The sequence below is a fragment of the Camelus dromedarius genome, chromosome 6 (genome assembly GCF_036321535.1).
Source record: "Camelus dromedarius isolate mCamDro1 chromosome 6, mCamDro1.pat, whole genome shotgun sequence".
In the NCBI taxonomy this organism is placed as follows: domain Eukaryota; kingdom Metazoa; phylum Chordata; class Mammalia; order Artiodactyla; family Camelidae; genus Camelus; species Camelus dromedarius.
Genome location: NC_087441.1, coordinates 24355524 through 24372496, shown reverse-complemented (window position 1 = coordinate 24372496; position 16973 = coordinate 24355524). Strand labels below are relative to the sequence as shown.

The 16973-nt window shown below is 41.9% G+C and overlaps 1 protein-coding gene across 5 annotated transcripts in view; it reads right to left on the bottom strand.

Moving 5' to 3' along the window:
* MAP3K5 (mitogen-activated protein kinase kinase kinase 5) overlaps positions 1 to 16973 on the bottom strand; it is a 202174-nt gene that overhangs the window by 19648 nt on the left and 165553 nt on the right. For all 5 annotated transcript variants that reach the window (XM_031456407.2, XM_031456408.2, XM_010983676.3 and 2 more), the window contains 6 exons: positions 12589 to 12746; positions 10389 to 10566; positions 9633 to 9653; positions 6691 to 6868; positions 6432 to 6600; positions 598 to 783 (listed from right to left, as the gene is read on the bottom strand). In XM_031456407.2, coding sequence (XP_031312267.1) covers positions 598 to 783; positions 6432 to 6600; positions 6691 to 6868; positions 9633 to 9653; positions 10389 to 10566; positions 12589 to 12746 — 890 coding nt within the window. The remainder of the gene's footprint in view (positions 1 to 597; positions 784 to 6431; positions 6601 to 6690; positions 6869 to 9632; positions 9654 to 10388; positions 10567 to 12588; positions 12747 to 16973) is intronic.

Genomic DNA, 16973 nt, shown 5'->3' with positions numbered 1-16973 from the left:
CTCCTCAGCGATCTCTCAGTGGATCCTGTGGATTAAATTTCATCCAGTGATGCCCTGTGATCTGAAGTATATTGCTGGCTAGGAAATAGTGAATATTTATTAAACAAGCATGTTTTAAATGTCCTGTATTGAAACCAGAGCAGGGGAGGAAATAATTACTGGTTTTATTCCTCGGTGATCCTTCTGATTTGAATGGTTACATTTTTCTCAATGACCACTAGATGGCACTTCTCATACAGAATTTGAAAGTGCAGAGTGAAGAGTGCTTTGTTGCTAAAATCATCAAAATAAACAGTGGCCGACTACATGATTTCATAAAAACGAAGTGCAACCATGGGAGATGTTGTGAGTTTTGTTATTTTCCATGGTGCTATCTTATGTGTATCTAATCTGAGGGGAGGCAAACTTACCAAACAACAAATCTGGTACTTTGAGGCACACAGTCAGGCAACCATCTCATGCTTACTTAACGATCCAAAGAGAATAGAGTAAATTGAATTATTAAAGAGAGAAAAGATAACAGAACTTATGTTTTTACCCTATTCTCTAATTTTAGCCAGAGTCTGTGGAAAAACATGGGCAAAATGTCACACTTACAGCATCTTGGAAACCGAAGAGCACCACCTGGACTTGACTAATGCCGTGGCTGTCGAAGTCCAGCTCCAGCTTCAGCTTCGACAGGGTGGTGGCTATGATCTTTCGGTCAGTGGACCTCACAAATTCTCTGAGGCTTGTGACAAGGGTTGTGATGTGCTCCCATTTCAGTTTGGGTTCTTCAGCCCCCTGCGAATAAAAACCAACCATCTGTCAGTAGATCTGTGCTGGATTATCAGCTGCAGACCCACCATTCTGCAGCCCCTGCTGCAAAGATCTGGGCTTCAAAATGCCCCCTGTTAAAGGGAAAGACCGTATTTGAACTATCTGGCTCCTTTCCCTCCAAAAAAGAAGTAGTCAGACTTTGAGAGGAAGGCAGCCACCGCATGCATGGTCCAATAGCCGTGATATAGTCAGGTATACAAAGCTTCGCCCCAGACAGGGACAAGCTGAGGCAATAAGATCCCACTCTCTGAAATTTTAATCAGGCAATAAGCCATAGGATTGCAGGTTCAAAGTCTGCCCAGAGAGAGAAGTCATAAAATAGGGGCAAGAGTGTGTCCAGCTATAAGGAAAGGAGGGAGCAGAAGCAAAAGAGCTGAGAATGATGATCGGAAGGGAGAGAAGTTGACAGAAACAGAAATGACACATGAAGGGGGCTAACAGCAACCGAGCCAGAGAATAGATGTACAAACTTCTGGGACTTGAAGTCTCCAGGTATCACACTCTCGTTTCAGTTTCTGTGAGGCTCGGCTAAGCGCTATGGTTGGAATTAACCTTGAGTCCAATTCCCTTATTGCTACGTATGTCTACCAACAACATGTCCCCAGTACTTCAATTGCCCTTAAAGAGTGTCAATTCCTTGCAATCAAAAGGCGCTCACTTTAGCAGAGAGAGCATAGCTTAGCGGTAGAATGCGTGCTTAGCGTGCACAAGGTCCTGGGGTCAATCCTCAGTACCTCCACTAAAAAATAAATAAAATAAACCTAATTACCTCCCCTGCAAAACAACACCCCCAAACAAACAAACAAAAAAAAAAAACACCAGGTGCTCACTTCAAACTCCATCCTGAAAACCATTCCTTATTCATCAATGAATTATAAGAATGGGCCAAATGGACTACTTCACATATTAAAAATTAAATACAATATTTCAGGGGGAGGGTATAGTTCAGTGGGTAGGGTGCATGCTTAGTCTGTGTGAGGTCCTGGGTTCAATCCCCAGTACTTCCATTAAAATAAATAAATAAATAGACCTAAGTAACTCCCCCTCAAAAAAAAAATAGCAAAAAAAATTAAATACAATATTTAAACAAATTCCCTCTCTCAAGCTGAATTTTTTTTTTTTTTACTTTGAGCAAGAAACATTTCATCCTTAAAGGAAACATAGTAGAATGTTATTTATCCTCATTTAACTTTAAGAAACAATGGGATTTTTATTATGCTTATTTCGTATTGCACATTTTGTTACTGCATCATTAAAATTAAATTCCTCAATTGGGCTATGAAAATTACAATATCTAGGAGTCTATTAAAGTAAAAGAGAAATGCACCATCAAGTTCTTTCTTTCAATACATTTTCATTTGGGAGCATCCTTTCATGTTTACGTTTTGATGGGAAAAGATTATATTAAAAAGCTTGAAAGCTGTCATGAAGGGAATATTTTAAAATCAGACAGGGAATAATGATAAATGTTTCTTTTCTTACCACCAAGTAAACTGCACCCAAAGTAAAGATTCACAGGCAGTATCATAATAACATGAAAATATGTTCAAGAAGAAAAATGTGAGTTATTCAGAAATTGGAAGCTTAGTGAAAAATCAGTTATGTGCTTGCCAGCAGTTTAAACAGCAAACATTTTTTTGACATTAGCTTTGTTTTCACAACAGAAAAACATGCTGCTTCTGGTTTTTTGGTGCCACTGTCCTACAAAGGAACTCCGTCTACCCTGGGAAATGTTTTTTGTCTAGAGTATTTCATCCACTTACATAATCATTATTTCTGTTCTCACTCCTGCCTCTCTGTATGCACTCACTGATGTATGCACTCATTAATATGCCTTTATGAGCAAGCATCTTAGGTATCATATCAAGAGAGCCTGATTCAGTATCAGAAGGTAGCATTTGACAGCGTACCTTTCCTGAACACTCACAGTACATTCACAGATTCCCCTGCAAAGGTGCTCTCTATTCTTTATCCCTTAAAACTCTTTAAAAATGATGAGTCGATTTCTGAAAGACGTTACAGATTGAAAAGGCTTTTGTGGGTCCCTTTGAGGATCTGACCAACATCTACATTTTACTCTTGTTACTAAGGGTAGGCTTAAAAAGAAAGATGTACCTAGAAATAGTTAATACAATGAAAAGACATTTCCATCTAGTTGTTAAAAAAAATTAAAGATATTAGATAACTGTTTTTAGCCTGCTTGTAATGATAACAACAACAGTAAGTTAACATTTATGGAACACTTTCTATGATTGTCTCAATGACTCACGATCTTACTTACTCCTTGCTGCAACCCTGTGAGGTAAATACCATTGTTTCCTCTATTTTATGGATTAGGAAATTCAGCCTCAGAGAGGTTTAATAACTTGCCCAAATCACACAGCTGTAAAGTGGTGGAACCAGGCCTCAGAGGCAAGTTGAGGCTGAGCTCAAGCTCCTAATCATTGCCTTCTACTGCCCTAGTTAGCTGGTGAACCAGCAGTAAACCTGGGTCAGGACCTGCCTGCTCTACCACAAGATCACCGTGTGATGTCCCGGGACACAATTCATGGCATCCCCAGCAGCACAGTCAAAAGGACCCTGTCTATCACTTGACGATTCTCGATTTACTAAGCGATGCTAACCAGCAGTTTCTGGTCCTCACTGGTTACTTCATGCTCGTACACCACGGCATGCTCTCCAATAGTTTCTTTGAAGTTTTTCTTTCCTTTCTCCTTTTACAGAAAACATTCAAGCATGCCTTAAAAAACTAGGAAGACACAAACACTTGAATAGGGTTAACCAACTCCAAAACTTAAGAATTTCAGCACAGTCATGGGAGTGAAGTCTTCTGCCAGGCTCTTTGCTGAAGGCTGGGAAATGACAATGACCAAGGCAGTCCCTGCCCTCATGGACCTATAGTCCAGCAGGGAGACAAAGAAGACCCCCAAACAAGCAGACATTTTCTGTGCTGGAAAAGCACACCCACTGGGGATGATTACAGGATTTAGGTGATCCCTGTGCTTTATGTTTCTAACCTAAAACAGGCATCTTAACACCGGTAGCCATAGGAAAAGCCTTCACTCCACAGTGGCTACTGGAGATTTCCTCCCATAACCCAAGCCCTGTCCCCTCCCCTACTCTGTTCTTCTCCAGCACTTGTCACCATCTGGTAGACCAGGGAGGAGAGCGCTGTGGGGCTCGAGAGCACAGACCCTGCAGCCAGACTGCCTGGGTCCAAACCCCGACTCCATTGCATGGCCTCGGCAAGTTACTCCATTCCTTGGTGCCTCTGTGTCCTCCTCTGCAAAAGGAAGATACTAACAGAACCACTGCTGTGGTGCTGTTGTCACCAGGATTAAGTGAGTAGAGACATAAGAAATATAAGAACAATACCTGGCCCATAGAAAGTGTTTGCTATCATGACTATATATTTAGCATATATAGTAATATATATATATAACATATATAGTATAGAGTAACATATAACTATATATTTAACTATATTTGTTACTATATATTCATCTAAGCCTTTACTAATTTTTTATTGCTTTTTCCCTTGACTAGAACATCGGTTTCAATGGGAGGCAGACTTTTTTTTTTCCACTTTGTTCACTGTAGTGTCCCCAGCACATAGAACAGTGCCTGGTAGCTAGTAGATGTTTAGTAAGTGTTTGTTGAATGAATGAATGATTGGATGACCTCCAACTGCTGCCCAGTTAGTTGCTCCCTCCAATGAAACATGGTTCCTCTTCTTAACTTATGCCATCCAGTTTCAGTCCTCAATGACCCCAGAGAGCAGATGGAAAGGCAAGAGTGACAGCTAAAAGTTCAAGACCTCTCCTGTATCCTCCACATCTCCTTATTCCTGTGCCACATCCTAACCTCAATTCAGAGGCCTGGGTGCCCTCATCCCAAAGCACCTCCCTCCCAGGTCTCAGGGTCCCTGCTGGAGGCAGCTTCCCTTCAGGACCCAAGTCAGGGTTTTCCCAGAAAGCATAGAAGATGATTATTTCAGTTCTCCCTGTACCCAGAGACCCTGCAGGCACACACACACGGCATTTCAACTCCTCCTATGGGATCTAAAGACATGGACATTAGAGAATTCCTAAGGTGATGGAATCAGCAGAGAAACTTAGTGGGGTTCTCAAGACAAAGACAAGCAGGTGAGAGAGAGCTCGGCTCTGTTTCCATTCCAGTAAAAACTGAGACCATGTAACCTGCTGCACTGAGGCTAAAACTTGACCCTCCCTACTTCCAGCTCCACACTTTTCTAGGAGAGGAGGGAGGAAAGAAGTTATGTGTCATCTACAGTGATGACGGATGACAGGTGGTGGCCACAGGTGCTGAAGCAGGCTCACAGGTCCCTGACACCCACAGAACTAAAAGAAGAGGCAAGGGTTACGTCTGGGCCAGGCGTGTCTGGGAGGCTTATACCCACAGGAGGCTTGCGCTTCTGCTCTCACACAGGAGGCATCACCCGCCGCTTGGAGCTGGGAGAAACCCTGTTTGCACCGGGGCAGAGTTGGGAATGGAGTCGTCCTCATTTCTGTAAGCAGAATCCCAGGGAATACATTTTCCCAGGTTTTATGACTAAACTGTGTCATTGCCCCACCCCACCCCCAATTCGTATGTTGAAGCCCCGACTCTCATGAGACTGTGTTTGGAAAGAGGGTCTTTAGGAGGTAATTAAGGTTAAGTGAAGTCATAAAGGTGGGGCTTTAACCCAATAGGACTAGTGCTCTTGTAAGAGGAGGAGGAGACAGCGAGGGCACACGGAGAAGACCAGGTGAGGGCCCAGCCAGAAGGTGGCCAGCAGCGAGCCGAGGAGAGAGGCCTCAGGAGAAATCAAACCTGCCAGCACCCTGCTCTTAGACTTTCAGCTTCCAGATCTGTGAGAAAGAAATTTCTGTTGTTTGAGCTACGGAGTCTAAGGCATTTTGTTATGGCAGCTTAGCAGACAAGCACACCAGGGAACAAGAGTTTGACTGACCAGCTTTGGTTTTCCGTCGCGTGGGTGGCCTCCCAGCACACTGTGTAATTTACTTATTAGTGCCCTTCACCCTCCCTCTGAACGTAGCACTCCAAGCACAGGGGTTGCCACTGGATTCGTAATGTTTCCCAGAAGCTCAGAGGAGCCAATGGCAGGTGGCCTCAGGCTAATGTCAAAATTAGCAATTCACATGGCTCAATGCATGTTTATTGATTGAATGAGTATAAATGAATGAAGGGTGAAAAGGCTTGTTAGGGACCAGCTGCAACTTTTTATCAACAGGAACATTTTGCTTCTGACTTCAGAATAGCTTATGTTCCTGGTGGGGGTAGGGGGAGTGGTACAGCCTAGTGGTAGAGCACGTGCTTAGCATGCACAAGGTCCTGGGTTCAATCCCCAGTACCTCCATTAAAATAATAATAATAATAATAGATAAATCTAATAACCACCCAACCAAATAGCTTATGTTCAACAACATAGTTTCTGTGTTAGGGATTTGCTTACTCCCAGGGTGCGTTTGTTATCATCAGGAGGACTGCAGCTCCCTCACGTCATCACGTCACCTTTGACAGTTCCAAGTGGTTACAGCACAGCTAAAATATGTAAACTCTGGAGAAACAGTCTCCATGAGAGGTTTTACCTGAGCCAAAGATTCCATTAAGTTTCTCACAACTTTGTCTTGGTCTTCTGTCAGGATCCTGTGAAGCGTGGCCCGTCTCTCACTGTCCTTCCTCAGCATAAAGAATCCGGAATCTTTTTCTTCGGGAGACGGTGGTGCACTGTGATCTTCAAAATTTTCATCGGGGATGCTGTAATAATTCACACAGCACAGATTACAATTTCCTTTATAAAACAACACACAGCATACTTCTCTGACCCAAAGTAAGTCAGGTCTTTACCCCAGAAAGAGCGTCCGTATGCCTTTGACATCTCTTTCTCCGCAGGACTTGGCTCTTGTTTTGAAAGAGAAGGGGTCCACCTTTAACTCCGTGTCCGGAGAAACTGAGCCGTACTCACTGCTGCTGCTGGTGTCCTCCACCAGGACAGGGACCGGCAAGGAGATACTCCTGAGATACTCTGCATGTCACAAGAGGTGGGGAGAGGATGATTAACGCTTCCAAAACACGCACGTACTGAAACGCCTATTGAGAGGCAGCAAGATTATGTGTCAAGTGTCTCGTTCCGGTGAGCAGCAAAGTCATGCTATGCAGGAGGCTGGTCGTGGTATCACGATTGTTCCTGGGCTCAGTACAACCCACGCAGGTGGTCCGGGAGGACAGGGCCTCCTGGGTCCTGAAAGGAGTATCTTGGGGGCGTGAAACTGGAGGAAGCACCAGGCTCAGTAGTTCTGGCGTCTCATCCCTTTAGTTTTATGGTCTACCTATCAGAGTTTAGGAAGGTCACTTACGGGTCTTAGTTTTGACATCTACAAAATAAAGGACCAGATTCATAATTTTTAAACCACATTCTTCAGAGGTTTAAGATCTTGGGGCTGTCTTGGATGGAGTGAGTGAGTAGGATCCTGTGATTCTAGAACAGAGGTTCCAACCCTGTTTCACCTAAATTAAATATGTTCTTCCCGTCATATAGCAAGGCTCTACTTAAGGATTCATTTAAAAAGGCTCTTTGCTAAATACAGATTTTGGAAACCAATGGACTAGATGATCTCTGAGGTCCTTCTCAGTTCTCAGACATTATAATTCTATAGAAGATGTATGCTTTTATTTATTTATATATTTTTAATTGGGGGGGTAGGTAATTAGGTTTATTTATTTATTTAATGGTGGTACTGGGGATTGAACTCAGGACCTCATGCATGCCAAGCACACACTCTACCACTGAGCTATCCCCTCCATCCCCACAGATGTATGCTTTTATTTTATTCTGATGGAGACTGAATTGGCACAATTATAGGTGCCTACATTTCATCAAATACTGGTTTTAAAATAGGTAATTGTTGCCAGAAACATCTTTATCAAACAAATCAATGTCTTACGCCAAGGGGGCAAAACAGAGAGGGATGGGTCACTAGGAGGTAAAAAAACAAAACAAAACAAAACAAAGCCCTAGAGAATTCAGGAAGCCTGGGAGGTGTTCTGAGTGAGAAGGAACAGGAGGGTCTTTAGAGAAAGGAGAGGGGACTTGTGGGCTGTGGTCTACAATTCTGAGCCAGCCAGCGGCTGGGCACGGGCAGGCCAGGGAAGATGAGACCAGCAATGACGGTCATAGTGACCACCTGTAGCAGTTGCTGAGCATCTCACGTTTATGTCTCCGTATTTTATCCTCACAGAACACCATGTGTAGGTTGTCTAACTGAACCCACTGGACAGATGAGGTGACTAAGGGTAAGCCATTTCCAAGGCCACCCGGTCAACGAATGAATCCAGCTCTGACCCCAATGCCCTTCCTCTTAATTCTGATTCCATAAAATCTTAAGATTTTAAAAATTGTAGGTAAAGTTGGACTCTAAAGCCAGAGCAGAGTCCCAGATGCTCTTGAATTACCCTGAGTGTGGAGGGTGGGAGGGCACATGGGGAAGGTGCCTCAGAGTTCAGCAGAGGGATCCCTTCCCATCTTGTGCTCGTCCTAAGGCCCATGCTCACCGGGAAGGCTTGTGGGCAGAACTGTCAGCTTAAATTCTCTCTCTAGAGCTCTCTCTTGCCAAGTGTGTGGAGCTGAGTCCACATAATTTAAGTGTGTGTGTGATGGGAACCTGCTTCCTGGCAACAAAAGCCTAGCCATGTGGAAGAGATAACGCTATTGCGGACTGCGCTTCTGGGCATAGCTCTAGCCTCTTCGGGGATCTATATTACATTTTGGTTCTCAGAACCAAATCTGGGCCCTAGGTACTGCTACCAGCACAGAATGCCTGATGAAACAAGTAAACTGCTGCAAGTCACATAGTTAGAAAGTGGCTCAGGTGGGATCAGAACCGACTTCTGCGTAAGTCCAAAGTCAGTGCCCATTTTATGACATTCAAAACAGGCTGGTCAGAAGGCTGTGGAGCACCCCAGGGTCTGCCTGGTGAAAAGGCAATGACTGCCTTCCAGGGTCGAGGCAGCTTGTGAAGAAATGAGGGAAGGGAGAGGGTTCTTCTCTTCACAGAGTTCTCTGACTCTTGGAATTGACAGAAGAAAACTGGAGGGGCTGTGGCCAAGAAACCCCGATTACTGGGCCTCTACTCTGGGCTGACTGGCTTTGAGCCCCCGAAGAACCTGAAAAACCCTCTCCCTGGCCTGTGGGAGAGTGCACATTTGGCTCACAGCGAACATTAAGCCCCCTGCCTATTTGATCAACAGCTCATCCAACTTAGGAAAATCCCAAACCACGGTCATTTCTTTACTTTTCCTTGAAATGTATCAGTTGATCTTCCCAGAGCAAATTTACCTTCCTAGTTATGATCTGCAAAGGCCAACACTGAAAAGCAAAAACACAACTTAGTCCTGACCAACTAAAAACCAAGAGACTATAGGACGCCGAAGATGACAGAGGAAGGTGTCTGGCATGGAAATTTTCCATAAGAAATCCGTGAGGTGGCCAACTATCTTCTAGATAAGGGAGCATGGACTCCTCTCAAACTGAAGAGTTCAAAATACAGTCACCATCTTGCGTTTAGGAGGGAGCAGTGGAAGCCTCTCTCATGAAGGAGAAAGGGGAGGGGTTTCTGAAGGAATGAGCCCACCAGGTTTGCATCCCTAGCATCCTTAGTATCCAGGAGCCCCCACCCTCACTCCCACCTGTAAGCAAGGAGCAGAGGATGAGGCTCTGTGATAGGAAATCTAGAGCTCATCTCCTGATGCACCAAGCTCCAGCTCAAGGGACAATATAAAAATAAACTCACCATTCGATCCAGCTGAAAGAGCTGTGGAAAGAAGAGCAAACATGGCAACATAAGCATATGCACTGGGTTTGTTGTTAAACTGAGAAATCAACCAAAAGTGAGGCAAATGCTTGAAATGGGATCAATGTTCTTTTCCAAACATTCAATCTGCCCATCTCATCCCACACAAACACTAAAAATGCCAACAACAAATGAATTGTTTACTTGCTTTTTCTTTCTGAAATGAGTTACGGAAATTATTGGGAAAAGACAATTTAGATTTTCACCCTGCTATTTTATTTATAACTGGCAATCTTCTCTTTCTTTCTTTCTTTTTCTTTTTTTTTTTTTAGTGGAGGTTAATTATTCAGAAAGATATTCTCTAAAGGGTGATGGGTATTTTCTACTGCCTAAACTTAAAAGAGCATATTATTTAGATGGCTTAGAAGTTTAACAGCTCTATTATAGCCCTGTAGCCCACCAGTGGGAGTTTGGAGTTTCAGCTTAAAAAGACTGTATTTTCACCCCTTTATACTTCAATCTTTGCATCAGCAGTGCTAGAATATCGATGCTGCTATACAAATTCCCTACTAAACACGTGATGGAAGACCATTATGTGTGAGGCCCTAATATTTGTGAAATTGATGGCAACACAGCTTCCTGATGCCAATTTTCAATGATATCTTTAAACAAATTAGCTTACTTCTGGGAAAATCTTTCCTTTTAGTTTAGGATTTAGTGACCCTGACCTATACCCCCTTCAATGTAAGCACATACCTGAAAGCTTCGGTTGTGTCTTTTTCTTTTTGCTTGAAACTTTTAAGAACTCATCCAAAAGCAAGTCGTTAGCACAGTCTCTCTTGTCAGGGTCTGGTTCAAAACATTTCAGTATGAACGCCTTGGCCTCTGCCGACATGGACTCTGGGATCTCGGGGTGGACTTTAAACATTCCCACCTAAGACACAGCACAATGTGACTTCTGAGTGACATCTCATATCATGAACTCTGGGTTCCATAACCTGGTCACCTAATGCAACAAGATTATTTATCGTATACTTCAAACTCATGGCTTTTCTCAAAGTGAGAAAGGACTTGTTTTCTGTAGATTACGGAAAGTTTCCCGAGTACCTTTGTAACTTGATCAATGACATAAGCACAGTAATTATTTTAGGACAGTAGACGGCACTATGAGATAATTATTCCACCCTCGAAGCTTTCTGCTTGGCTTTTTCCATTTATGAATCTCATTGAATCCTCCCAGCAACCCAGCGGATTAAATATTATCCTTGTTACAGCAACAAGGAAAATGAGGCTTACAGGAGGGGTAAGAGGTTACATGCTTATGAAAAGGCAGATGTGGGATTTGAACATTTTGGCTTAAAGCATGTGTTGTTTCTCCTCTGCCATGATTTGTGAACATTTTCCCCGTCTCAAAGTGCCTATGTTAACACAGATATTTGAAAATACTTAAAATTAAACAAACTCTATTTTTATACCAGTGAGAACTTTCTTCTTGCTGTCATTCTAATTTTTTTCAATAATGTTTTCATGTATTTAGTACAGAGAAAATTTCCTAGGGGAATCTTTTTCTGTTATCAAATAGCTTATACTAATTTATTATTATATAATAATATAATTATTTGTAATAATTATAAAGCACCACCTATGTGCCACACACTGTTCTAAGTGCTTTGCACATCTTATTGCATATACTCCTCAAAAACCTCTATTAGATAGGAACAATGTTTATACCCATTTTACAGATGAGGAAACTGAGGTACAAGAAGGTTTAGTAATTTGCTCAAAGTCATCAAATAGCTTGACTGTGTTGGAGCCTGGATTCAAACACTGCAAATCAGCCAGAGTATGCTATTTCATCTAAAGCATGCTGTATAATAATCTGGCACCGATGGGTAACAGAGGAGCATTTCAGAGTGAAGTCCTAGAGATTGGTGAAAACTTGAAAGATTGCCCAAGAAGACAAAGACATACATTCATGTCAGGAAAGGCAGCTCTCATCATTCTCTCAGTTTTGGATACACTATTCATTTCTGTACCAGCAGTGTCTCATCAGACTGTCTCCAAGCTTAAAGTAAACCACACTTTATACAAAAACAGAAGGTAAGTAACACATGGCCCCTCACAAGAGGCTATTCACAAACGGAGTAAGTGCTAGAAACATGGTCCATGACAGGGAAAGGAATAACACATTGTGATCAGAAGTCCTCTGCCTTAGAGACTAGCAGACATGTAAGCTTTCCTTCCTGGGAAACGGGTGTCGGTTTCAATGTTTCTCTGGCTTCGTGGAGTGGCAGGTGAGGGCTGCAGGGACTCAGAGCCAGGTCACTGCTTTGCCCAGTCCCTGGATGTTGAAGCTGTGGCCCCTAGGCTCTCTCAGGCCTATTTCCATCTCAGGGGCTCCCTATTTTGAGAGATGGGGCTACTTCCTTTCCCACTCTGTAAAGAGTTACCAATGGGCAAATTAACTAGCTAGAAGAGTAGATACATGAAAATAAGATTAATGTACTGAAAATAGCAATTGTACCCTTTTATCTATGGAGACTTCCAACTATTATGATAGAGTAAAGGAACATTTTTTTAATACCTAAATGGATAAAAAAAAGTTTTTATATCTCCCTTAGTGGAAGATTTTTCAGACTGAGTTTCCCAAAGAGCTTAAATCATCTTCCGTGGAGTGGCGTGTTATTTATCCTGTATTGTGAAAAGGTGGTCAAAGGCAGTTATGTTGAATCTCATTTGACAGTCGAGAAAACTAATGTGGAGAGAGACTCTCCACATGAAGCACAGGTGCTGACCGAAGGGAGTGAATCTGGAACTTTAGATCTTGGACCATGCTTACTTAGGTCCCTTTCCTTTTGCCTAAAAAAAAATATGACATACACACATGGATCATCCAGAAGCTATAAAGAGCTTTAACCATTGGTTTTTAAGACATTTAAAACATATGAAATGTGACCTTGAACATAGCTGCTTGTGGTTCTCCCAGTTCGTAAAAAGGTGGTTTTCCAGTGGCCATTTCAATGATCGTGCAGCCCAAAGACCAAATGTCTGCTGCTTTCCCGTAGCCTCTTGGTCCTTTATCTATTATTTCTGGTGCCATATACTGAAGGGTACCTGGACATAATTCAAACACAGTTACACTTTAAGAAGAGAAAACTGATGAACATCTAATAGACTGAACATCTAATCACTTTCAATTTCTTTATGTAAATGAGACAACTTTAAAAGCATGATTCAGGTCTTAATATCTCATCTTCTTTGAGTTCCAGTTTTCTCTGCTAATAAAAGGAGAAATAGCAGTTTTTGTAATGGATCTTATTCGTGATAAAAGTAGTTTACTAATATTATCTGTTTATGAATAGATATTTTATCATTTCCTAGATACTAGAGAATAATCGAGGCATCATTTCATTGGGAAACTTAGAAACTTCTAACAGTTGTTTGAGAATAACAGAAAATACATTAACACACATTTTCTGTAATCAGTTTTTCAAATACATAAAGACTCCCTTTACGTATACTTCCAGTCTTTTCTAGGAAAAATCTAGGTCACTCATCCATTTCTTCAGTCTGTTATTTCTCAATTCCTGGTTAAATGCTTAGTTCTTCTGTTCATTCTTATTTCTTAATCCTTAAAGCATTAAGATCCTGAAAGCCACTGTTAAAAATAATGTAAATAATTTTTGGTGTACGTTATTCTGTTAATCAAAATGCACAGTTTCTGCTGCGTGCCTGTGGTCCACAGAATAACAGATTTAACGGGTCAAAGACAGGTCATGAGCCATCAGTACAGACAAATCACCAGAGTGAAGAAGAATAAAATGAATACGGAGATTTAAAAGGCTTCATGGAATCAGAGAGTCAAAGAGTGTGGTATGATGGAAAGAGCATTAAGTGGGGGCCAACAACCCCCGGTTCTAGCTCTGGCCTGGTATATCCCAGGTGAATACGCAACTGCAACTGTCTCATCGGCTCAAACTAGAAGCTAAGTTTTTACTTTTAGTCTGGAGTGATCTCTCAACGTCCAGCAGTGAGTCAGGGGTGTGAACAGGAACAGATAATTGTCATACCAACCAGCTTCTGATATACTCACACAAATGATATAATCAGTGAACAGGAACCCATCCAAGGTGCCATAATGAATTACATCAAATCCTGTGGCATTTGCCAAAAGGCCTACTTCAGTGTTACTTGATTCATGACCAAAGTGACAGACAGTTTAATAAATTTCAGGCAACACCTTTTATGACTGCTCCATGCCTGATTTACAAGCGAAAACTGCTACACAAATCTCCTCTAAACAGGTCCTATGAAACCCACTATTGAAGGTTAGATATTGGCTGTGTTTATAAAAATAGGAAAAGTATATTATTTTTGTCCAGCATTGTCATCCTGCCAGGTTTATCCTCCAGACATCATCATAACATGACAGTAGCTCGTGTTCATGCTCGTATACAGCTCCACGTGTCTGCTCTCAACTGAAAGCAGTAACATTACTGGAGGGACGTATTTCACCTGGCGAAGGAAAAGATAACTATGCTCCTCAAATCACCTGCCTTGAGTAGAAAATTGTTATGATTTCTCTTTATAGCTTCCCCTAAAGTGTAATGTTTTATAATGTAAATAAAAATCAAGTAGTCATACAGGCTGAAGTCTACCACTCTTTTATTACCTCTCTGGATCTAAAACAGAATTGATGAAATAATTTAAGTTGTACTAATATCTGAGTAGGAATTAAAACTGACCAAAAATAGTGAAATTTTTAAATTGGAAAATTCAAGTGATATCTTAACAATAAATTATGCAAAATTTGTATTCATCAGATAATATTTCAAAGAGTAGTAGTATCTGCCAATTATGTTTAATTATCCCCCATAGAGTAAAAAAAAAAAAAAAGCAGATTTAATCACGTGTTCATATCTGCTCTCTTTACTCTACAAGGGCGACACAGTATTTTATATAAAGAGATTTACAGAGCTGGATAATGAAAATGCAAGCCAATCTGAACATTAGACTAAAGAAAACAAGTGAGAGTATTAATGCTAAAACCCATACTTCATATATCTTCATTAACATTTTAAAAACTTACTTTAAAATAATCTAGTTTAGAATTTTTTTGCCACTGCAACCAGCTGGGGAACCACTACAAGTTAGTGACTGAAAGCTTAAACTTTGATGTCACTCTACATCCACTCATTCATTTAGTAGATCTATACTGAGGGCCTACAATGGGCCAGGCACTCATAATATAGCAGGGGCCTAAATAGACAGAAATCCCTGGGCTCCGGGGGCTTACATTTTTGAAGTGGGAGACAGACAATAAAGTATAACATTATAAATAAGTAAACTATATGATACATTAGAAAGTGATGTGTTATGATTAAAAAAAAAAGTAGGGGATGAAGATCAGAAGTGCTGAGGGGAGGGCTGCCATGGGAATCAGGGTGGTCACAGGCCTCACTGAGATGATATCTGAGTTTACACTTGAAGGAGTGCAAGGGGACTTAGCCATGCAGATAGCTGGGAGAAGAGTGTTACAGAAGGAAAAGCATGTGCAAAAGCCCTGCGGCAGGACCCGCCTAGTGTAATGAAATGCAGGAAGGACTGTGTTTCAGGTGCAAGAGTGAGCCAGGTGGGGAAGAGTAGAAACTGGGTCAGAAAGGTAACGGGCTCCGAGTAGGTCAGAGCCTTGTCCACCATTGGAAGGGCTCTGGTGTTTGTTTACTCAGAAAACAGAAAGCCATCGAGATCTCTGAGTGACGGGACTTGATTTATGTTTTTAAAGGATCTGTCTGGCTGTGTGTTGAGGGTAGACAGTAGGGGCAAGAGTAGAAACAGGGGGAACAGGATACTGAGGCCATGAAGGTGAGAGGTGAGCCAGGTGGTAGCCGTGGAGGCCGTGAAGAACTGGTCCACATCTGGACACATTCTGAGGGCAGAACTAATAGGTTTCCTTGGTGGATTGAGTTGGAGTGAGAGAAGTGCCACATACAACTCTAAGTCTGGAGTGGCCAGCTGAGACAGAGAATAGTGTGGGTGGAACAGGTCTGGGGAGAAGACAATTAATTCTACTTGGCGTGTTAAGTCTAGTTTGAACTGTAGCTCAAGTTACTTACTAGCTTTGTGGCCTCAAGCAAGTTATTAACCTCTTTGAACCTTAATTTTCTCACTATACACTGGGATAATAATACCTAAGGACTAGGGTTGATATATGAACTTCAATGACATAACATGTAAAGCACTTAACACAGTCAGATATGCAGTCAGCACTTCGTAACAGGTAGTCGCTGCCATCTTCCCTCTCCCCAAGTCACCAAGAAGTCAAACAGGTCAGTGTCTTTCAACTCAGTTCATCAGAGGTCACCACACCTGTGACTTGGCCAGCACTGAGCTCGTGCTGTGAGGCCTGCACACCCAGGCTCTTGTGATTGGCGCTGGAGACAGACCCACCCATACGTGTCACTCAGGTCACATCATGTGAGGCCAGTGTGAGAAGTACAAGCAAAGGATTCTGGGAGGACTGTTTTACTACAATTTCTCTGGGGATTAAAAAAAATGTTTTCAAGATAAGCAGGAGATATTAACATCTTGCCAAATAAAGTGTCTGAACGTAAGGATTTTCCTCTCAGGAAGTTACTGAATCTTGGCAGCGTCTAAAGTGTCTATTGCCAAATGGAGGGAGTATGAGGAAAAGAAATGTAAGGATATTTAAAGTTACTAAAAGGATGGAATTTCTAAAAGGATAGAATTTATTTTGTTCAAAAAATATATTTCTAAATGTGTTTAACTCTGTGCCCTGAAATACCCACTGCTGTGAGAGTAGGAATTGGGTCAGTGACGTTGCTGACTGAATGTTCTGAGGAGAAAACTTAGAGAATTTCACTCTTTTTTCCTTTCCCCTTTCCAGGCTTCCAGAATAGATACTTCAGCAGGGTGGAGAGAAAGATGGACTGGAGCAAGAAGATCAAATCAAAGAGCGAAGGGAAGATTAACTCAGATTCTCTTGGGTTCTCTTGTTAACAAACTCTTGTAACTCATGGCTCTGATATCTTCTCTCGCTCAATCTCCTCATCTGCAAAATCCTCATACTGCCACCTACCTCACAGAATTCAGAAAAGGTGGCATCTGACCATTTTGCTTTATATTAGATCAAAGATTATTCATTATCCCTTTTTCTTTTTTTGACTAAATCTCACTCTCTCTGATGATGATAACAAGAACGTAACACTTCATGAGAATCAGCAGAATGGGGTGGAGAGCAGGGTTGACGTTCCAGATGCCTTCCCTGTAACTGTTGGGCTGTCGTTAATCTCTCCAAGTCTCAGTCTCCTCTTGGCTACT